Here is a 23,925-nt window from a genome sequence, read left to right on the forward strand (position 1 = left end):
TACAGATTTTAGTAGATTTATTTTGTAGCAGCTTTATTTGTAATAGCCAGAAGCTGGAAACAGCACAGATACCCCTCAACTGAAGAATGGATGCAGAAATTGTGGTACATCTACACAATGGAATATTACTCAGCAATGAAAAATAAGAAAATCATGAAATTTGCAGGTAAATGGTGGGACCTGGAAAGGATCATCCTGAGTGAGCTGTCCCAGAATCAGAAAGACACACATGGTATATACTCACTCATATAGACATATAATATAGGATAAACCTACTAAAATCTGTACATCTAATGAATCTAGTTTTTGATGAAGAAAAAAAAAGATGTCAAGATTTGGCTGAGTAGAAGCATTGTTTGTGACAGCCACCTACTCAACTATTTGCACTCAGATAACATGGGTATGTCATTGCACCTGAGTATGATTAAGTTTGTCACACTTGAAAACTGTAATGAAGTCTTTTTTCAAATGCCCAGCTTTCCAAACATGCTTCTTATTTACAACGAGTGCCACCACTTAAAATTAATGAGAACTTCAGTCACAATTCCTCCTTATAAAACTTTTATTAATGCCAGAAATGAAATAGTAAAAGTGAAATAAAATTGAAAAATCAGTGTCATTGTAGGTACAAAAATTATATGAGTTGGGGGACTACGGAGATCATTAAGAAGAGGAATGCTTAGTGGGCTTCTTAAGTTTGGACACTGAACTACAAGTCATGATGGTTCATCTGATTCCAGCTGTATAGTGAAACAACTATAGCTACATTATTTTTTCCTTCTACAGGCAGGCTGTGTGTGCCTCAGGCCTCCTTCCCTAAGGAAAGCTAACTCCTCACTGCTCCTGGATTTGCAGCTTTCCCACTTGCAGGCTGAAGGCCTCCTGTTCCCCATCCTGCACTGGGAATAAAAAAGAAAGGAGCCACAGAAAACAGAGTAAAATTGACAACAGCACTGTCTTATTGAATTGGTCCCTAGAGTTCTCAGAAAGGTGTCCGTTGAACAGTGTAAAGCTAAGCCATGTACATTTAACTCAAAATGTTCTCTGCTATCATTCCTATAGCAAACACCAGGCCCTCGGCTAAAAACAGAAACCTCTCTTACATATATGCTGCTTCCGTAAGGAAACAAGATTTAGATGGCACTACTCTGACTGAGCGGTAACTTTCTTAGGGGCACTTGTTACTTCCAGTTTTACAAATTCCTTTGCTTTGTTTCACTGTGCTCTTAGGCAGCCATCTTTTAGCAGGTTTATCAAAGCAGGCCATCCTAGAAATAACATCTTTTACCTTGTAAAAAAGTTATTACTTAGGGTACTCTTGTTTTTAGCATATCCAAAAGGGTTGTATTAACTTACATACTAATCCTGAAAATACATCCTTAGAAATGTTTTGTAGGTAAAATAAATTTATACGTTGACTTGACATTCCATGCGGGCAACTTGAGCTATAACTTCTGTCTTCATCACTGTGTGGTTCCTGACCCTTCACTAGCTTTTTCCAGGTAATCAATGATCCAAACACAAGTATCTTATACCTGGGGAAGGTTGGCTCCTGTCTATAAGCATTTATAGCTTTGGATTTCTGCTTGGGATTTATGTGGTTGTTTGTCTATTATAGGGAGAAGAAGGAAACTCCTCACAGGCCTGTGTGTTATGGCATGGGGCTGGATATGAGGTCCAAATATACTAAGATCCTTGAACTTGTTTAAAGCCTCTGGCAATTTCTCCACTTCCACATGAAAAAAAAAAAAATAAATGATGTAGTAACCAGAACCCTGCTCTTTTGAAAATCAAAGTGATTTCTTACATGGCATTAAAAAAATTTTTTTTTACTTATTTGTATTTGAGGTAGTATGAAATGCTGACACCATATGACAAAGCCTGGCTATGCTGTCTCTCATAGAGATGGCTGCCTATTTGATCTATTTTCATATATAACACACAATAGCCAGGTTGAAGTGGCAGAGCTGGATCTATTAATTTCGTAGTTCATTTATATCGTCTAGTTATAAGTTCTCTGAAAGATCAGAAAGGAAATTAAGTAACACTCCAATCTCTAATGAGACCTTTGGTTTGGGTTCCTCAGCCTCCAGAATCATAAAGGGAAACAAGCAAATTTTCAGTCTTAGGAGTTAGTCATTTCTCAAGTATAGGAGAAATACAGTCAGGAAATCTGAGAGTAGAACTTGTTTTTAGATTTTTTTCAGGTCATTTTTATCACATAAAAGTATGAGTCATTCACAGGGACTATTGACAGCTTATGTCTTCCCTGAGGTGCTAAAAATTCCTCTGCCAGCACCAATCATCTCACAAAGCAAAGAAAAATGTTGATTGTATATGAGACTATGTGGTCAAGAATGGATCTCAGACTGGCCACCAGGAGGTACTGTAACATCATACAGAGGCCCTCACTGCAAATGTTTCCCTTTCAAATATCAAAAGCATCTGTGCACATCATCATGAAAAGGTGAGGTGATGGTTCATCTTATGTCTGCAGGTATCTCCCACAGGTCACCAAGACTGACTCAGTTGGTGGAGCTCTTCTGACTTCTCAAGGTAATATAAGGCAGAAGAATAAGCCTGCAGCTCATAGTCTGGACAGCCCTAAGCCTGACATTATGTCTCAATTTTGTGAGTAATCTTGAGCAATATGTTTACTCTTCTGCTTTTCATTTTTCTTTTCTTCAAAGTGAGAGTAACAGTCTCTGAATGTCTTACTTCTGAAGTCTTTTGGAAGATATGAGATGATACACACAAAAGCATGCTGGGCAAAGGGCAAACAGCTACAGAATAGCAAACAGAAGCCATGTTTTCAGTTCTCCTAGTGTCATCTGATATGTTCATCATGGAGCCTTTACTGAGGAGTTACACTTCGACTTCTGCCATCCCTTAATGCCTAGACAGATCCACTACCCATCACTTCAGTTATATTGCTTTGGGAACAGAAATGACTGGCCCAATGAAATCTTTGTTGTAAAGATATAAAAGCACCATTGCTAGACTTGATCTCCTCAACTATGTCTTCAGGGGTTGTGGCAAGACCATCACTAAGTCCCCTTCCTTTGCTAGGATAATTTATTATTACAATCAAAATGTAGGGGATAGGAGAGAATTTCAGATACTGAATGCAAATAACATCATCCTGTTGCTGTTAATACTGGTTCCAAATTTGGCCTCAAAAACTCCATTTGACAAAACTTTAACAGAGTGTTTGAGAAAACACTTTTGTAATCCTTTCTTGTTGTTCCTACTCTGCCTGAATGAATTACTTTTTTTTTTTAAACATTAACATCTGTGACTATAGCATTCACTTTCTCTTTTTCTGTGAGTTTTTGCCAAGACTCCCCAAACGACACTCTTGGTTTTGCCCCATACCGATCACTGGTATATTTTTAGTGGAGAAACTGAAAACATATTCGTAAGCTTCCATGTTGCACACTTTGCCCAAGCCCACACCTCTCACGCTTTGGATTGCCTCTCATCGGTCCACTCCTGCTTGGTGCTCTGGAGAGCTTGTGTCTTCTGCTCATCCACTTGGACATAATCCACTCTCTGCTCTTCTGAAAGGAAAGGTTTCTAAAGGGGGAGGACAAAATGGTTTTAATTTCATCTCAATTTAGACGTTCTTTGGCAGGTTACATTTACTTCCTCTTCTCCCTATAGACACTTGATATTACATGTATATGTGTGCTTGTAAGCATCTCTTTAGTTTTTTGATTTGCTTAGATCAGTAGGATGCAAGTGGAAGTGATGTGTACTGACGCTAAGTAGAAGGATGCTGGAATTCAGTATCTCTGTTTTTCCCTCAGCCAAGAGCCCTAGGTTGAAGTCTGTCTGTAGCACAAAGGCCGTGGCCTGCAATAGTCTTCCTTACTAGTAATAGCTAAATGCTTCTTTTTTTCCTATAAGCACCTGAGCTTGTCTGCTTTGAGTAGATAGTATACTCAAACTGACAAATGTGCCTTCTGTACTTGTTGCTCTTACTTGTCTCAATGACTTTTCTTCAGCATCGGAGCAGTGTTTGGGAATGTAAACAGATACACAAATGGAATCATTGTATATACACTATGAAATGGATTGTTTTTTACCTACCAAACAATACATTCTTAGTGTGAATCATGACTGCCTCTTGCTTACATACCATCATCCATTTTATGACTATTGCTGTTAACTAAGTGACATCAGTTAATAGCTAACACCACTTATTAATCACTCAGTCCTCACAGTCCTAATGATGCCTACTATACAGACAATAATACTACCCAATGGAGTTGAAACTGCATTCAAGGACTTTCACTGAGATCCACTTCAACTTAGAGCTCCTTTGTATCATTCTTTAACAACTAGATAGACTAAGCTATTATTAGTTCTGTAAACTAGCCCTTCCTATGCCTCAAGAGCCCTGTGTACCCCACTCTCATATCTGCAAAAGAAATTTTTCTATAACTTTTGGGGCCCCCAAATTTGAAAGTATGAATATAATATTACATGTATCTATACACAGGTACCCAAAGAAAATACCATAAAGGAAATATAGTGGAACTTCATTTTTTCTAAGTTGCAGGACTAAGGTTAATTTTAGTATTTTGATTAAATACATGATTTGATCAATAGAAAAATCTAAGCAGAAATAGAATTACCTAGGAATCGTTCCTACCTGCTGCACAGGAGCTGGTGATGCTGAATTGAAGTCCAGGGCCAGATAATCCAGGCTGAATTTCTTTGTCCAAGTAAGAGCACTACTGCTCAGGGAATTGACTGCTCTGTATTCCTCCTGTGAACAAACATCACAAGACTGAGTCAAATAATGAAGAGCTAAGCTGCATTTGGGAAAAAGGCTAGTTTGTGTGATCTGAGTTCTTCACATTTGAGTAAGAGTAGACATTTCAAACACAGTACAGCAAGGGGATAGAGGCACCTGTTACCATGTCCAGATTTTTCAATGTGTGATTTTTCTGGGGATCTGAATTTAGATCCTCTTGGTTGTGCACTAGGAACTTCTGACCTGTTAATGTTCTTAATTAATACAATAGATATTCCTGGCTTATTATTTTAATAGCTCATCTTTGAGTATTAGTAATAATATAATTTTTAAAGGTTTATCCTTCTAGCACAGTTTTATTTTCTCCCATCTGTTTTGGGCCCTCTCTTTCATGCCATAGCTTTTCAAAAATGTCAGATAAAATTTCTGTTCTTATTTATATCTTACTTTTTTATTATTTTTTATTTTTTAATATTAGTTACAGTTTATTAACTTTGTATCCCAGTTGTATCCCACTCCCTCATTTCCTCCCAATTCCACCCTTCCTCTCTCATCTCCTCCCTGCCCCTTTCCAAGCCCACTGATAGGGGAGGACCTCTTCCCCTTTCATTTGACCCTGGTTTATCAGGTCTCTTCAGGACTGGCTAAAAGTCCTCCTCTGTGGCCTAGCAGGGCTGCTTCTGTCTCGGGGGGTGGGGAGAGGTCAAAGAGCCTGCCATTGAGTTCATGTCAGAGACAGTCCCTGTTCCTCTTACAAGGGTACCCACTTGGATACTGAGCTACCATGGGCCACATCTGAGCAGGGGTTATACGTTATATCCATACATGGTCCTTGGTTGGAGAAAGAGTCTCCTAAAAGACCCCTGTGCCCAGATATATTTGGTCCTTGTGGAGCTCCTGTCCTTTCCAGGTCATGCTAACTCCCCCTACTTTCCCCCTTCTGCACTCTGCCGAAAGTTTGGTTTTGAGTCTCAGTATCTATACACCTAAAGAAGATAAACAAGAAAGAGGACCCGGGGTAAGATGATCAATCCTCACTTAGAAAGACAAATGGGATGGACATCAGATGTACGAGAAAACAGGCAACAAGATAGGAGCCTACCACAGAGGGCCTCTGAAAGACTCTACCTAGTATTGTATCAAAGCAGATACTGAGAGTCATAACCAAACCTTACTTATATTTTAAAATGAAAGATCAAATCCAAGAGTGGTGGCACACATCTTTAATCCCAGTACATGGGAGGCAGACACAGTTGGTTTGAGGCCAGCAGGTCTACATAGTGAGTTTCAGGAAAGCCAGGGCTTTCATAAAACAACAAAAAGCAAGCTAACCAACCAACCAACCAACAACAAAAGCAAATTGTAAGATTAACATATGGGGCTGGAGAGTTGGCTTAAGAGTTAATAGCATACACTGCTCTTCCATAAAGAAGAGCCAAATTATGAATCTCATGACTCTTGCCTCCAAGAATACCTACAATCAAGAGCACATAACTTCCCCCTACACACACACACACACACACACACAACACACACTTTAAATATTTTTTAAGGTCTAACACAAAGGTATGTATATGTGAGTGAGGTTTGTCAGCCCTGTACTTTACTAAAGGGGATTTTACTGGCTGGTTTTCATGGCTAACACCTAATATCAGAGCCTAGGACCTCTAGAGCTGCTGATAGAGCCCAGAGAACTATCATCTTCCAACTTCCAAAGCCAGTTGTAAAGGTCTAGTTGTCAATTAGACCTGAAAAAGAGAGGGCTGAGACAGAGGGAGAGAGAGAGAGAGCTTGGTATTATTCTCATATCCACTTTCTCACCTTGATTTTATTATTGTATCATAAGACAAAGGGGGGAATGGCAGATAACAAAGAGTAATACACTAGTGTGTATGCTCAAAGTATATTATACATATAGCGTAAATGTCATAATAGAACACCTTTGTACAATCAATACACATTAATAAAATTTTTCTCAACATAGTATTTACATGCTAGTTTGCTTCCTAGCACACTGTGGCTTGGATGGATGAGTTGGCAGATCTTGAATGGTAGGCGGCTCATATTGCGTAGCCTTCCTTGCTGGGGAAAAAGAAAGAGAAGCATAATTGCCCTGGGCCTGGTAAAACACTGACGGAGCTGTGCAGGGCATAAGGGCCCAAGACTCTGAATGTAGGTTAGGATAGCTACCTAATCCAGCTCCTTCTTTCTTTTCTTTTTTTCTATTTTTTTTGGCGGGTGGGGTGGGGGTTGAGACAATGTTTCTCTCTGTAGCTTTGACTATCTTGGACTTGCTTTGTAGACCAGGCTGGTCTTGAACTCACAGAGATCCACTTGCCTCTGCCTCAGTGAGTGCTGGGATTATAGGCATGCACCACCACAGCCAGTTCCCAGCTGTGTCTTATTTGTCCTTCTATTTTTTCCATGTCCCCTTATGTAATTTCCTGGTATACATTGTGTAGCATTTAAAATCAATATACATAATACATAGTTTATATCCCTAGTATATAATAATGCCTAGAATTGACCCATTTTCATTTCACCCTTTTTTTTGTTTTTGTTCCTCTTTATATTGTTCATATGACAGAAAACATGATATTTATCTTTCTGAACATGACTTATTTCAGTGAACAAATCTACAGCCAGCTATATACTAAATGGGAAAAAAAACTAAAGCTTTTCCTCTAAAATTGGAAACAAGACAAAAATGTCCATGTTCAACTTTTTCAATATAGTGTTTGATGTCTTATCCAGAGCAATAAGGCCCACAGTGACCTTTGACATATGTTCCCGTCCAAGGAAGTGGGAAGACTGAATAGATTTATTTTTATTAGCCACTGATAGTGTGCCAGAGAATCTTAAATATAAACAGATAATTTTTAGAGTGAGTAGGAAAGATCTCAACTGTTTGTATGCTTGTCTTACTTCAGTGTGCAGTGAAAGTAAAGTACCCTTTGAGAAACAAAATTGTAACTGTTCCTAGATGCAGAATGTGGTAGGAATTGATTATTACCAACTCTGTAAGAAGGAGATAGGAATTTGATGGTGACTATAACTAGATGAATATTATATGGGAGCATAAAATTGATTAGGAGGGCTAAAGAGATGGTTCAAAGGTTAAGAGGACTGGTGGCTCATAACCATCTAGAGTGAGGTCTGTTGCCCTCTTCTGGCCGGCAGGCACACATGCAGACAGAATACTGTATAAATAATAAATCTTTTTTTAAAAAAGTAATTAAGGATAAAAATGTCATAATGAAATTTAATGTTTTGTATAAATAACAAACATGTGCTAATTTTTTGCAAAAATAAGTACTAAAGCTATACTGAAATATCACTGTACACGTATTAGAATGTCAAATTTAAAAAAAATCTGGTAATTCCAAGTGTTTAGAGAAGGATGGAGAAACACTGAAGTTCTCATATTTTACTAGTCAGGAGAGTAAAATGATGCCAGTATCTTATAAAGTATGCTTTAGAAAGTGTCTTATAAAGACACAAAGGTACTGTATAGAGTATTTTACAAAGTTAAACATACATTTGATGATGTAGTCAAACACACAGCTAATAACCAGCAATCTAACTTCCTAGTGTTAATTTTGGAACCCATTCTCTTCAGAGCAGCATCTTTACATTTGAAGCTTGACAGTTTTGTGCTTCCTTCCCCCTCAGGGGTTGTGCTGTGTATTATAGAATATATAACAACATTTATTTTTTATATATTTTACTTATTTTTATTTGTAAGAGTGTTTTTTCTGCATTTATGTATGTGACCACCTGCATGCTGGGTGCCCACAGAAGTCAAAAGAGGGAATCAAATTCTCTAGAAGTAGAGTTACAGATGGATTTGAGCCATAATATGGGCGTTGAGAGCTGAACACAGGTCCCCTGTAAGGATAAGGGCTCTTGATAACTTGAACCATCTCTTTAGCACACTAGAAACTAGTCACACCACTCTGTGACTCTGTGAATCCTGATACTGCCTGTGTCCTTTAAGGGGCAAAGTCATAGCCAATTTGGAACTATTGCCCTTAAGAAAATAAACTTTCTATCTACGTAGGCAGAGAAACACTTAAAGAAATGCTCAACGTCCTTAGTCATCAGGAAAATGCAAATCAAAACGACCCTGAGATTTCACCTTACACCCATCAGAATGGCTAAGATGAAAATCTCAATTGACAACACATGCTGGGGAGGTTGTGGAGAAAGGGGAACCCTCCTCCACTGCTGGTGGGAATGCCAACTTGTACAACCACTCTGGATATCAATCTGGCACTTTCTCAGACAACTAGGAATAGCGCTTCCTCAAGATCCATCTATACCACTCCTGGGAAAATACCCAAAAGATGTTCTACCATTAAGGACAGTTGCTCAACTATGTTCATAGCAACTTTATTTGTAATAGCCAGAATCTAGATGTCCTAGATATCAACCTAGATGTCCCTCAATAGAGTAATGAATGGTTGCCTGCTCTTTGATCACTTCTTCTTGGCAAGGTGGCCTTAATAGGCCACAGAGAAAGGGTATCCAGACAGTCCTGATGAGACCTGATATTCTAGGGTCAGATACTAGGGGAGGACGACCTCCCTTATCAGTGCACTAGGGTAGGGACATAGGGTAGAACCAGGAGGAGATGAGGGAGAGGGCTATAGCTGGAATACAACATGAATAAATTCTAAATAATAATAATAATAATAATAATAATAATGAAAAATAAATAAAAATAAAAAAGAAATTTTGGCATATTTACACAATGGAATACTGCTCAGCAATTAAAAACAAGGAAATCATGAAATTTGCAGGCAAATGGTGGGAACTAGAAAAGATCATCCTGAGTGAGGTAATCCAGAAACAGAAAGACATGCATCGTATACACTCATTTATAAGCTGATATTAGCTGTATAGTATAGGATAGCTATCTATAGACCTAAAGAAGCTAAACACTAAGGAGGACCCTAGGGAGGATGTTTAAATCTCATTCAGAATGGCAAACAGGATAGACACCAGAATAAGTGGAAGAGAGGAAACAGGACAGTAGCCTACTATAGAGGATCCTCTGAAGGGCTCCACCCAACGGGGGATAGAAGCAGATGCTGAGACTCATGGCCAAACTTTGGGAAAAAAAAACAGGGAGTCTTATGGAAGAAGAGGGGGTGGGGATAGAAGGGCATGGAGGGGACAGGAGCCCCACAAAGCTGAAGGATCTGATCCCAGAGGCTGATGCACTAGAGACTGATGCACCAACCAAGGACCATACATGGAGATGATCTAGACCCCCTGCTCAGATGTGACCAATTGGAAGCTCTGTCACCATGTGGATCTCCAAGTAAGGGGAGCAGCGGCTGCCTTTGTCATGAACTCAGTTGCCTGCTCTTTGATTACTTACCCCTGGCGATGCAGCCTTGCCAGGCCACAGCAGAACAGGATCCAGGCATGCTGATGAGACTTGATAAGCTATGGGCAGATGGCAGGGGAGGAGAACTGACCCTTTCAGTGGACCAGGGAGAGGGGGTAAGAGGGTAGAGGGAGGAAGGGTGGCACTGAGAGGAGTTTAGGGAGGGGGCTTCAATCGGGATATATAATGAATAAATTGTAAAATAATAATAATAATATAAAAAACAATACAACTTGCTCACAGGGAAAAAAGACTGTAGAAGATCTGTAAGTTTAGGGAACAGATGAAAGAGAGAAAAGTTAGCTCATAGAACTGGAAAAACATCAATAAATTATACATCTGATAAGGGTTAATGTTCATAACATATAAGTGCCTGCAACTCAATAACAAAAATGGCCTCATTAAAAATTGGCAATATATTATAGATATTATTCCAAAGAAGATAAAATGGCAAGCAAGCATATTAAAGATACTTAATATCACTACTCATTTGGAAAAGACAAATGAAAACCACAATGACAGTCTACTTGATATTGATTAAGATAACTATTATAGAAAGGGGAAAATAAAAAAAGTTATGAGGTGAAAAATTGGGAATTTTTATGTTTTGCTGGTAGGAATGTAAAATGGCGCAGTGACTGTGAGTGACAAGTTTGGTGTTTCCTTAAAATGTATACATACATAGAATGTATGTTTACGGTCCAACAATTCAACCTGTTCTCAAACACTCAAAAGATTTGAGAAAGCAGGTGCTCAATTAGATTCTTGTACCTGATGTTTACAGCATTATTATTCATGGCAGCCCAAAGGTGGAAACAACCCACATGCACATCAACAAATAAATGGACAAAGAAAATACAGTATGCTCTTATTAAAAATTATTTACACACATACTATATAGAGATATAGATATCAATCTTAAAAACACTATGTTGAGTGAAAGACAGGTACAAAAGAATAAGTATCATATGCTTTCACTTTTTAAGTCTGTTTAAAAGCCACATGCCATATGCATATGGAGGTCAGAGGACAACTTGTGGGAGTTAGCTGTCTCCATAGTGGAAGAGGGCTCAAGTCATAACTGTTGTCAGGCCAAATACCTTTACCTGTTGAGCCATCTTAACAACTCTAGTTTCCCTTTTATAAGGGACCTAAAATATAAAGATATAAAATAGACAGACGTTACAAGGAGCTTGGGGAAAGGGAAAGAGGAGTATGTGTTTAATGGGCGCAGAGTTTGTGCATGAGCCGATAAAAATAGCCTGGAAATGAGCAGTGGTGTTGAGTATGTAACATTGTTAATCATACAGCTAAAATGGTAAATTTTGTGCTATGTATATTTTACTACAATAAATTGTTTATTAAATACTATAAAATGTTTATAACTGTTCTACTTGGCCCCAGATTTGAAGAGTCCAAATGTCCTTCAGTGGGTGATTTAATAGACAAAATGTGGAACATTAGTACCAGGAAATGCTACTCAGCAACAAAACACAAAGAAGTACTGAAACATCTGATTGAATTTCAGATAATGCTCTGAGTAAATCAATCCAGACCCAAAAGTATTGTATGATTCTCTGTATGTAACATTCTTGACAAGCCAAAATGATAGTTATGAAGAATAGATCAGTTACTACAAGGCGTTAAGAGTAGCAGTATGATATAAAGAGATAGAATGAGTATTTGAGGTTGATGCCATGTTCAGTATTCTGATTGTAGTAAAGTTTACACAAGTTTTACCTATCTATCTATCTATCTACCTATCTATCTATCTATCTATCTATCTACCTACCTATCATCTATATACCCGAACTCAAAGAACTGCAAATCAAGAAAGAACAATTTCCCTGAATGGTGAAAAACTTAAAAGTATTATAGGAGATACGATAGTAGCTTATACAACCCATCTTCAGAGGCCCAACAAGAAAGGAATGCACTTCAGCTTTTTCCTCTAGCAAATCTCCATCCCTTTGTGTTACCTACTGAATTATGGAAACACTTTCTACTAGAGACCCCAGTGGCCAGACTAGGCTAAGAGTCTTCCCAACTCCATTCCTTTGCAGCACTGCCAAACCACAAAAACACTCTACCAGGGATGTTACAACTACAATATTTGGCTAAGATCCAGAGAAGGTAACAGTAACCAAAGAATGGAACACCTGCCCAACAAAGACAAGAAACACAGGGTCCTACCCCTAACTAAAAAAGTTATTAGCAATTGTTAAAGGTTTGCAAAGGGAAAATCTGTTTTCTCCAATGGAATATCAATGGATGTATCAAACACACTCTAGGGTGTCAGTTCAAGGTCAAAGAATGACCCATGGTGAACAACACCTTGGAAACTGTGAGAGAGGCTCCAGAAAAAAGCCAGTTGGGTCTTTTACCTCAGGTGGATTTTGTTTCCTGGATTGTTCTTGGACAATGATCTCATGTCTCCTGTGACAAACATTTATATTCAATTCACAAGACATGTTTATTTGTATTGGATGTCAGAACATAGCTATAAAACCCAATCTGGTCAGTGTACACTGAATCTGGCTATCACCTTCTGCCTTGATTTCATTTTTTTTTTCAGATATAATCTATAGTATGTGCCAGACAATTGTGTTTAAATTGGTCTGTCCTGACAAAGTTCTGGGAAAGGGCTACTTTGTTAATATTTAGTATGTGCTTACTGGCGTTTATTTACATATTTTTCTGATCGTGTTTTTCTGAACTAAAACAAACTTACTTGGATCATTACTTTCTTTGTTACATTTGTGTATAAAAGTACACTGAAACTGAAGTAAGATTGTCTACAGCATTAGAGTGTAGTCCACCCCATTTTTTCAGGTCCTCAGATCCCAAGTCCACAGACAAGATCTGCATAGGCCAAACACAAAGTCAACACCAAGGTAATTTCTATGCTCAGAAATCATTAGCCAACACTATATGATTTATTTTGTACCTTTTGTTTTTTGTCATTTTTTGTCTTATTGTATTTTTCTGTCATTTTTTTTCTTCTCTGTTTTTGTGTATTTATCTTGTGTCTTTGTTTTTCTGGATCTCTCTCTCTCTTTCTCTCTCTTCTCTCTCTCTCTCTCTTTCTCTCTCTCTCTCTCTCTCTCTCTCTCTCTCTCTCTCTCTGTGTGTGTGTGTGTGTGCGTGTGTGTGTGGTTTTTTTCTTTTTTGGTTTGGTTTCTTTGAGACAGTTTCTTTGTGTAGCCCCGGCTGTCCTGAACTCACTTTGTAGACCAGGCTGGCCTTGAACTCACAGATATCCACATGCCTCTGCCTCCTCAGTGCTGTGATTACAGGCATGTACCACCATGCCAGGCTTGTGTGTATCTTTTAAGAGAGATAGAAAGAACATAAATTTGGGGATTTGGGGAGGTGGGAAGGTGGGGGAGGATCTGGAAATAGTTGGAGAATGAGAAAATAATGCTCAAAATATACTCTATGATAAAATAACCTAAACTAATAAGAAGGAAAAAAATATTTTCTTCAAAATGGAAAAAGAAAGTATAGGACAGGAAGATAGTTAGCAACTGCTTGCCTTTCAAGCATGAGGACCTGAGTTTAATCCCCAGAACCCACATAAATAAAAGCCAGGCACGGTGATATGAATTTATAACCCCAGGACTGGGGAAGTGGAGACAGGTAAATGCTTGCAGCACACCTCCCAGCCAGCCTAGCCTACTTAGTGAGCTCTAGCTCAGAGATGCTGTCTCAGAAAGCAACTCGGATAGCCTTTGAAGAATGACACTTATGTTTTCTATCTTCCACATGAATGTACATGTACACATGCATTGCTGCACATAAGAACATACATATACACTCATATACACATACAGATGTACAAAGCATTGTATAGCTAGGGGTTTATTTTTTATTTATTATTTTTATATTAATTATAGTTTATTTACTTTATATCCCAGCTGTATCCCTCTCCCGTACTCCCTCCCAATCCCACCCTCCCTCCCTCATTTCCTTCCTGCTCCTCTCTAAGTCCACTCATAGGGGAGGTCCTCTTCCCCTTCCATCTGGCTCTAGCCTATCAAATCTCTTCAGGGCTGGCTGCAATGTCCTCTTCTGTGGCCTAGTAAGGCTGCTCCTCCCTGGGTGAGGGGGAGATCAAAGAGCCAGCCATTGAGTTCATGTCAGAAATAGCCCCTGTTCCCCTTACTAGGGTACCCACTTGGACACTGAGCTGCAATGGGCTGTATCTGGGCAGGGGTTCTAGGTTATATCCATTCATGGTCCTTGGTTGGAGAATCAATTTCAGAAAAGACCCCTGTGCCTAGATATATTTGGTCCTTGTGGAGCTCCTGTCCTCTCCAGGCCATGCTAACTCCCCCTTCTATCATATGATTCCCTGCACTCTGCCCAGTGTTTGGTTATGAGCCGCAGCATCTGTTTTGATACAGTGTTAGGAAGAGTCTTTCAGGGGCCCTTTGTGGTAGGCTCCTGTCCTGTTACTTGTTTTCTCCTATTTCCAATGTCCATCCCATTTGTCTTTCTAAGTGAGGATTGATCATCTTACCCCAGGTCCTCTTTCTTGTTTATCTTCTTTACGTTTATAGATTTGGGTACAGTTATCCTATCTTACAGATCTAGTACTGACTTATAAGTGAGTATATGCCATGTGTGTCTTTCTGCTTCTGGGATACCTCACTCAGGATGATCTTTTCTAGGTCCCACCATTTGTCTGAAAATTTCATGATTTTGTTTTTAATTGCTGAGTAGTATTCCATTGTGTAAAAGTACCACAATTTCTGTATCCATTTCTCAACTGAGGGACATCTGGGTTGTTTCCAGAATATTGTTTACGAACAAAGCTGCTGCAAACATGGTTGAGCAAATGTCCTTGTTGTGTACTTGAGCATCTTTTGGATATATGCCTAGAAGTGGTATAGCTGGATCTGGGAAGTACTATTCCTAATTGTCTGAGAAAGCACCAGATTGATTTCCAGAGTGGTTGTACAAGTTTACATTCCCACCAGCAATGGAGGAGGGTTCCCCTTTCTCCACAACCTCTCCAGCATGTGTTGTCACTTGAGTTTTGATCTTAGCCATTCTGATGTGTGTCAGGTGAAATCTCAGGGTCGTTTTGATTTGCATCTCTCTGTTGGCTAAGGACTTTGAGCATTTAAGTGTTTCTCTGCCATTCTGTATTCCTCTACAGAGAATTCTCTGTTTAGCTCTGTACCCCATTTTTTAAATCAGATTGCTTGATTTGTTGCTTTTTAACTTCTTTAGTTCTTTATATATTCTGGATATTCAGCCCTCTGTCAAATATAGGGTTGGTGAAGATCCTTTCCCAGTCTGTAGGTTTGTCATTTTGTTCTGACAACAGTATCTTTTGCTTTACAGAAGCTTTTCAGTTTCATGAGGTCCCATTTATTGATTGTTGCTCTTAGAGCCTGTGCTTTTGGTGTTTTGTTCAGGAAGTTGTCTCCTGTGCCAATGAGTTCTAGGCTTTTCCCCACTTTTTCTTCTAACTGATTTAGTGTATCTGGTTTTATGTTGAGGTCTTTGATCCACATGGACTTTAGTTTTTTGCAGGGTGATAAATATGGATCTATTTCCATTTTTCTGCATGTACACATCCAGTTGGACCAGCACCATTTGTTGAAGATGCTGTCTTTTTTCAATTGAAAGGTTTTGGCTTCTTTGTCAAAAATCAAGTATTCATAGGTGTGTGGATTTATTTCTAGGTTTTCTATTCGGTTCCATTGATACACCATTCTGTTTCTGTGCCTGTGCAATGCTGTTTTTATTACTATTGTTCTGTAGTACAGCTTGAGATCAGGGATGGAGATGTCTTCAGACGATCTGTTGTACAGGATCGTTTTGGAAATTCTGGGTTTTTTGTTTCTCCATATGAAGTTGATAATTTTTCTCTCAAGGTCTATAATGAATTGTGTTGGTATTTTGATGGAAATTGCATTGAATCTGTAGATTGCTTTTGGCAGAATCGCTATTTTCAGTATGTTAATCCTACCGATCCATGAGCATGGGAGATCTTTCCATTTTCTGATATCTTCTTCAATTTCTTTCTTCAGAGACTTGAAGTTTTTCTCAAACAGGTCTTTCACTTGCTTGGGTAGAGTCACACCAAGGTACTTTATGTTATTAGTGGCTATTGTGAAGGGTGTTGTTTCCCTAATTTCTTTCTCAGCCCTTTTGTCTTTGTTATACAGGAGGGCTTCTGATTTTTTTTTAAATTAATTTTGTATCCAGCCACTTTGCTGAAGGAGTTCTCTGGCTGAATTTTTGGGGTCGTTCATATATACTATCATATCACCTGTGAATAGTGAAACTTTGACCTCTTCCATTCTAATTTGTATCCCCTTCATCTCCCTTAGTTGTCTTATTGCTCTAGCTAGGACTTCAAGTACTATATTGAGGAGATATGGAGATATGCCTTGTCCCTGATTGCAGTGGGATTGATTTGAGTCTCTTTCCATTGAGTTTGATGCTGGCTATAGGCTTGCTGTATATTGCCTTTACTATCTTTAGGTATGTGCCTTGTATCCCTGATCTCTCCAAGACTTTAAACCTGAATGGATGTTGGATTTTGTCAAATGCTTATTCGGCATCTAAGGAGATGATCATGTGGTTTTTCTCTTTCAGTTTGTTTATGTGGTGGATTACATTGATGGATTTCCGTATGTTGAACCACCCTTGCATGCCTGGGATAAAGCCTACTTGGTCATGGTGGATGACATCTTTGATGTGTTCTTGGATTCGGTTTGCCAGTATTTTATTGAGTATTTTTGCATCAATGTTCATAAGAGAGATAGGTCTGAAGTTCTCTTTTTTTGTTGGGTCTTTGTGTGGTTTAGGTATCAAGGTAACTGTGGCTTCATAGAAAGAGTTTGGTAATGTTCCTTCTGTTTCTATTTCGTGGAATAGTTTGAGGAGGATTGGAGTTAGCACTTCTTTGAAGGTCTGGTAGAATTCTGCGCTGAAACCATCTGGCCCAAGGCTTTTTTTGGAGGGGAGACTCTTGATGACTGCTTCAATTTCCTTGGGGGATATAGGGCTATTTAGTCTTTCTACCTGATCTTGAATTAATTTTGGTAGATGGAATCTATCAAGAAAATTGTCCATTTCATTTTGATTTTCAAATTTTGTGGCATATATGCTTTTGTAGTATGACCTAATGATTGTTTGGATTTCCTCAGTATTTGTAGTTATGTCCCCCTTTTTATTTTTTATTTTACTGATTTGGATAGTTTGGCTAAGGGTTTGTCTGCCTTGTTGATTTTCTCAAAGAAGCATCTTTTGGCTAGGGGTTTATTAATAGTTCACTTAGTACAGTGCTTGCCTGACGCTCATGAGGCCTGGAGCTTTTATTCTCCAGCACCAAATAAACCTGGCATGATGGCCCATGTCTGTATTGGGCGGTGGGAGCAAAATGATTTGAAGTTCAGGGTCAACTTGGGATACATACAGAGTTAAGGCCAGCCTGAGTGACAGGAGACTCTTTCCAAAAAGGGTATTATAATACTATAATGAAAATTAATTAATGTGAGTTTTAACATTATAGTATTCTATTCCCACAAGTTGTCCTCTGACCTCTACATGTGCACTGTGCCATGTGCACACAAATACATGCAAATGTAGATACATAAGTAGATAAGCACATAAGTAGATACAATTAAAAGAGAAAAGTCTTACAAATTGTTTAAATTACAAGGTTTGAAAAGCCGATATGTAGAAATAGCATTAAAATTATGTTTAGTCTTCTAAACTTTCATTTCATAAGAATTTGTAGGATATATAAAAATATTTGCATAGTGATAAGAAAAAACCTGTATTTCAACTCCTGGCCTCACTTTTTTTAAAAAATATTTTTTATGTATATGAAATTTTTGTCTCCATGTGTATCTGGCTACCGCTTCTGTGGCTGATACCAGCAGAAGCCTAAAGAGGGCATCAGATCCTCTGGAACTGGAGTTTCAGATGGCTGTGAGCCACCATGTGGGTGCTGGATCAAACCTGGCCAGTGATCTTAACTGCTAATCTAGCCTCACTTTTTAATAATAAGATGAGAAGTTTTCTTTAGTGGAAAAAAACCACATTTGATTACTTTCAAAATCAAATAAATCATGTTAGTTCTGACTATCATACTGGGCCACTGTGTGGCACAAAGTAGAGAATATAAACCAGTTATTTCAGAGTATATTGTTAACTGAAGCTAAACACAGCTGTAAGACACGCCTTTATTTTTTTCACATAGTACTTTACTCAAACCTACCATCAACCAGTGTTGCCTGCTGTTCAATGGCTGTGTCATATTGTTCGGTAATACACGTTCATTGACCACCTGTACACACTTAGGCAAGCAACCAATGTTTAACTGTGTTGTTTTACTGTCTGAAATATCAGAAGCAAACTGTTGGTGTCTGAAATAACTTTGCACTTGCTTCCATAATGTTTTAGGTTCACTTCCTTTTTCTGCTCTCCAGAGACAGAGCACAGCTGTTCAGAATCATTTATAGGAATGTTTTCTTCTAGAAGTTTCCCAAGGGCCATTACTAAGTGTAGAAAATATTGGGAAGAACACAGCAGATTTATAGATGAGTCACTTCCCACCTGCATATGGTTAAGTACATTACAGCACAACTTTTATCAAACAAGGCAAATGAAGCATTCAGCTGTTGCTTTCCTACAGACAATTCATTTTAGACTTTTATTTTGTTATATTTTAATATAGTCTTTGAATTCTTTTATAATGCATACAATTGTTTTAATTGCCTTTGTATCCTCATGCATTGAAGAATAAGATTATCTTCTCAAGAGCATATTATCAGTGCCTTGAACATCATTCTGTTAAGACCTCTTTAAAATCTAATGTTCATACTGAAGGTCTCTCTGGAACTCCCTGTTTCTATGTTGTGAATAGACAGTTCAGGCTAAAGTGCTCCATAATTGCTAGAGATGCTAAAAGCATTTTCAAAATCCATGATCTCAATAGAATCCACATTAAGAGAATAGACAGGACAATAGGAAGGAAGGAGATATTAGTACTCTTAGCTGTGGATGGCTAATCAAAGAACAAAGTTGTCACATCTCTACCCACTCAAGTCTACAGAAAGACTCTAAAACACGAATGTCCAGAGAATTCAGAGGCCATTGTTTTTTACAAAATAAAGCCTCCAATAAATATATTTTCACAGCCTGGACTTTGGACATTTAGAGAATTACAAATCCACTGGAATAAAAAAGAATATCACAGTTTCTGAAAAAAGAATTGGCTACTATTTCTATTTTCCATAACGTAGTCTTCAGTCCTGGGTTCTCCTGAAATATTGTGAACTTCAACTGGTATAAGATGCTAAACACTGCAAAAAGAAAACTAGCTTCAAGGTTGCTGAGAAGTGGCTCAGTAAATAAAGTGCTTTGCACTCAAATGTTAGGATCTGTGTTCAGATTTCCAGAACCCACATAAAAGCTAGGCACGATTACATACATATGTAACTCAGGTACGTGCTGGGAAGGAGAGACAGATGAATCCCTGAAACTTTCTGGCCAGGCAGTCTAGCCAATCCTAAAATTAACTTAAACAAAATAAAATATAAGGTGAAGAGAAATAGTAGAAAACTCCTAATGTCAACTCTTGGCTTTCACACACATGTGCATACACATATGCACATGCACCAATATGTACATATACATACTTATACTGTAGCCATGTACACACTTATAACACACATTAAAATGAAAAATAAAAAAGGAAATTACCTTCAAAATTATTTTCTCCCAATCTAAAAAAAAAAAAAATGGTGACCTGGTTTTATAATCAAGTGTGCTTTATGACTGTACAGAGACTTTTAAGGAATGTGCTTTCATCATAATGAACTCTCAAGATCATAGATTTGAAGAAAAAGAAGAACACACAAAAAAACACAAGATTACCATTTGGATGTAGCTTTCTTCTTCTTTGGAAGGAGTGGCAAAAAATCTTGCAGAATTAATACCATTTCTTTGTGGAGAGAGAAAGCTTGTTCGATTGCTAAGACGAAAAAATACAGATGAGGTCAATGCAATGTCTTACAGCTGCTCTGAAACACAGCCAGGAACAGACACAGCCCTGTGGGGTTTGAGCCCTCCCCTTCCAGACACAGCTTCCTTTTGGTCCAAACAATTCTTGAAGAAGACACTTCCCAGCAGCCCTGTCCCACTCTGGAGAAAATGTTTCCCAATTGCTTTTTCCAAAACCCTCCATGTAACACAGACAAATGCATTGTATTTAACAAACAACAAAATTAACAAAAAATGATCCAAAATAATAAAGCTGGCTGATAGAATAAAAAAAATACTCCACAACAAAATCTAATCAACCAACTAAACAACCAGAGGTCCTCCCCACTTCCTTGGGGTCTTTTTGCTTCCAAAGTACACAGGAGACGTAAGAAAGTGTACTCATTCATCTGACAGGAAAAGAAGAGACAGTGTATTAATTTCCATCTTCCTCCTAAGACAGAAGACAGGATAAATGTCTCTGCAGCTTGGCCTGGAAATAAAACTCTCTGCAGAATTCTGCTTTACAAAGTTAGCACGTCCACATGAGCATGGTGGTACATGCTTTACCTTTAATCCCAGAAGTTGGGACACAGAGACATGCAAATTTCTGTTAGTTCAAGGCCTTCCTAGTCTACGTAGTGTGCTCCATGCCAACCAGGTCTACATAGAGAGACCCTATCTCAAAAAAGTTACCATGTCCTATCGTATTTGTCATGTGCTAGGAAACTCCTGGGTCAGCCTCGGATTCTGAAAGTGCAGCTTTTAGAAGGTAAGATGACCAGGCACAGATGTGTTGACGTTTGTCCATCCAGCCTGTAAACTATAGCACTTTCTCTGAGAGGTCTTTTCTCAGATATAAATCATGAAGTTGAGCTTCTGGAAGTCTAGTTAGTAGTACTATCCATGCATTCTGTGTCATAGTTGATTCCAATCTGCCAGAATCCTAAAATTTGTCTCCCTTGGGTATCTGTACTGGGATTGAAAAAGAATCCATCTTTGTTGATACTGCTTGAAGTATGTCATGGATAATCTTTGTTGTCAACTTGACTACATCAGGAATCAACTAAAACCCAAACAGTTGGGCATACCTGTGAAAGACTTTCTTTATTAGATTATCTGAGGTGGAAAGACCCACCCTAAATCTGGATCACACCGTCTGAAAGCAGTTCACATAAAAAGATGTGGAAGAAGAGCACTTTGTTTTTGCCTGCTTGCCTTCACTCTCATTGGCAAGTTCATCTATCTTATTCCTGAGGCATTCCTTCACTGGTGTTAGTACCTACTTCCTTGGGATCCCAATGTAGAATGAAGAGCAACATCCCTCTAGGAATTCCCTGAGACTCTAGTACCAGATTGGGACTGTTGAGACATCCAATATCTTAGACTGAACAGCTACTGGATTTATTGCCTTCCCATTGTGAGACAGCTGTTGTTTGACTACTCGGATCACAGACCGTAAGCCATTTAACAAATGCCCTTTTAACATATACACATTCGTTCTCTGGGTACTGTTTCTTCAAAGAACCTGCGTAAAATAGATCAGGGTCATGCAACAAAAAAAAGAGTTCTGCAGAGAACAGGTGTAGCAGGAATAGAAAGAAATTCCCAAAACTGCTCTATTTCCAGGCTTTAGAATCCAGAGAAACTCAGTCAACACACCTTCCTTTGTGGTCTAGAAATCATGTGTGACTCTTGATAACAAGACCAACTCCTCCTTTGGTTCCTTTAAGCAAGATTAAATGAGCTTCAACCATAAGAGTCTTAAGGTCTGAGGCTTACCAAGGCACAGTGTGAGTCCTGGTTAGAGAGGTGTGTTCTCGGATGGTGGAAAGGTTTCTCAGGTCCAAGGGAGGCGGCCGAGCTAAAAAATAAAACAACAAACAAAACAAACAAACAAACAAACAAAAAACAGTTCACAGTATTCAGTATGATTAGTACTCAGGAGCTTTAAGAAGGGAATCCAAAAATTGAAAAAACTATCAAAATCCGCTTTCTTTACATGCAAAATTCAAATGTACTAATGGGAATTACTGGTGATGAGTGAGAATTTCATTATCTTATTATTGCCTGATTCCCTGCGGATAAGGACAACTACTGAACAAAAGGCCTTATAGCATGCTAAAGGTAACAAAATGAGACCATACATTTAGTCAAGATGCAGTTTTTGGAGGCTCAGTCTATCAGTCCCGAATCAAGTGTTGGAAACACAGTATTAACCAAATATACAGAAAGCTGTAGCCCCAGGAAGATCAATGTATTCCAGACAGTAGATACATGTCTGAGAGACCAAGATATTCACAAGGCTGTAGTCCCCATGTCTTCACCTAATGGTCCTCCCACCTAAAATATTCTTTGTCATGATGTTGCCCAGTTATTCATCTTCAAATCTCAGTTCAATGCCCCCTGCCTTCAGTGGTCGCTGGCCTCATCACAGGCCTTGTGCTTTTGTTTGCTTATCATCCATGCACTCCTCTCACAGTTTATGATGAAACAATATCTGTGATTATTTGACCATATTTGACTGTGATCGTAGATGGCAGGGTTTCTTTTTGGCTTGCTCAATCCTCTGTACTTCGTACTTGCCTCAGTGGCCTGTCTGCTACTTTGATATTTTTTCCTCCACTAACTAACAAAGGTAGAAAGACATGCTGACAGAGACTTTCCTGCTGCCCAATTATTTTCTCAGGTATCATGGGTCTTGGGCTGGGGAGACAGAAACACATGACTGAAGTCCCTGGAGAGGGTGTCTCTCCTAGTAGCCTGAAAATAGCCAGCTGTCTTCAGTCTTCACCACCTGTTCACCTATACAAACTCCAGGATTCATTCCACAATTCATCTGTTCTTATATCCACTTTCACCTACCTACCAAGCCGCTACCTCTAAGTCTATCAAATACCTTCCCTTTCTTTAAAATGGTCTGATGATGTTTATGACTACACTAGCTAGTTATTTCCTCCATACTCTACAAGACAGAGTCTGTTATATTTAGTACTGACTTTTTAATGCTTCTTGTTTCTTCCAGGTGGCCTTGCTAAATGATCATACTCCTCAGACCAAAGCTCCTCCTTGATTTTCATCCCTGTATACTACCCAGTTCCTAACACACCACTGCATGTATGGCTAATGCTATACATATGTGGTTGGCTTACAACCAAAAAGATGTGGCTGGAATGAACTATATCTGAGTAAGGTCTCAGCATCTTTGGGCATACCACCCAGAAGGGGTAGTTTTTCCAAAGAGCAATGAGAAGCAGAAGCAGACCATTGTATGTCAGGGATCACAGTCCCCGCACCAAATGTTTCCTTGTAATCACAAAGCATAATGGGCAGGTAAGGGTAAAGTAAGAATGAAGCTAAGCATTCACTTTGAGGGAGAGATGGCTCAGTGGTTAAGAGACCTTGCTGTTCTTCCAGAGGATCTGATTCTGTTCCCAGCACCTACATGATAGCTCACACACACCTGTAACTCCAGTTCCAGGGGATTTGATACCCTCTTCAGCCTCCATGGACACTGAATGCATGTGGTACCCAGACATAAATGCAAGCAAAATACCATCATATATAAAGATAAGAGAATCTAAAAAAAAAGTTTTAAGAAGAATTCACTTTGATGTATCTTTTTTCTTTCTCTCTTTTTCTACCAGAAGGGCTACCTGGGAGTTAATACACAGGGACTAAAAGTTACCCTGTGTACACAGGAATCATGTGGTTCATAGTTGAAGTTCTCCACTACCACTGCCTTTACTGACATACG

General features: G+C 38.8%; 1 protein-coding gene across 1 annotated transcript in view; it reads right to left on the reverse strand.

The window, feature by feature from the left end:
* Positions 1-544: 544 nt before the first annotated feature.
* The window catches only part of Gab3 (GRB2 associated binding protein 3), a 94,761-nt gene continuing 71,380 nt past the window's right edge, over positions 545-23,925 (reverse strand). The window contains exons 7-10 of the mRNA XM_060374772.1: positions 21,951-22,032; positions 20,064-20,160; positions 4,658-4,774; positions 545-3,576 (exon numbers count right to left, since the gene is read on the reverse strand). Of these exons, the coding sequence (XP_060230755.1) occupies positions 3,460-3,576; positions 4,658-4,774; positions 20,064-20,160; positions 21,951-22,032 (413 nt within the window). The 3' untranslated portion in view covers positions 545-3,459. The remainder of the gene's footprint in view (positions 3,577-4,657; positions 4,775-20,063; positions 20,161-21,950; positions 22,033-23,925) is intronic.

The sequence above is a fragment of the Meriones unguiculatus genome, chromosome X (assembly GCF_030254825.1).
Source record: "Meriones unguiculatus strain TT.TT164.6M chromosome X, Bangor_MerUng_6.1, whole genome shotgun sequence".
NCBI lineage: Eukaryota > Metazoa > Chordata > Mammalia > Rodentia > Muridae > Meriones > Meriones unguiculatus.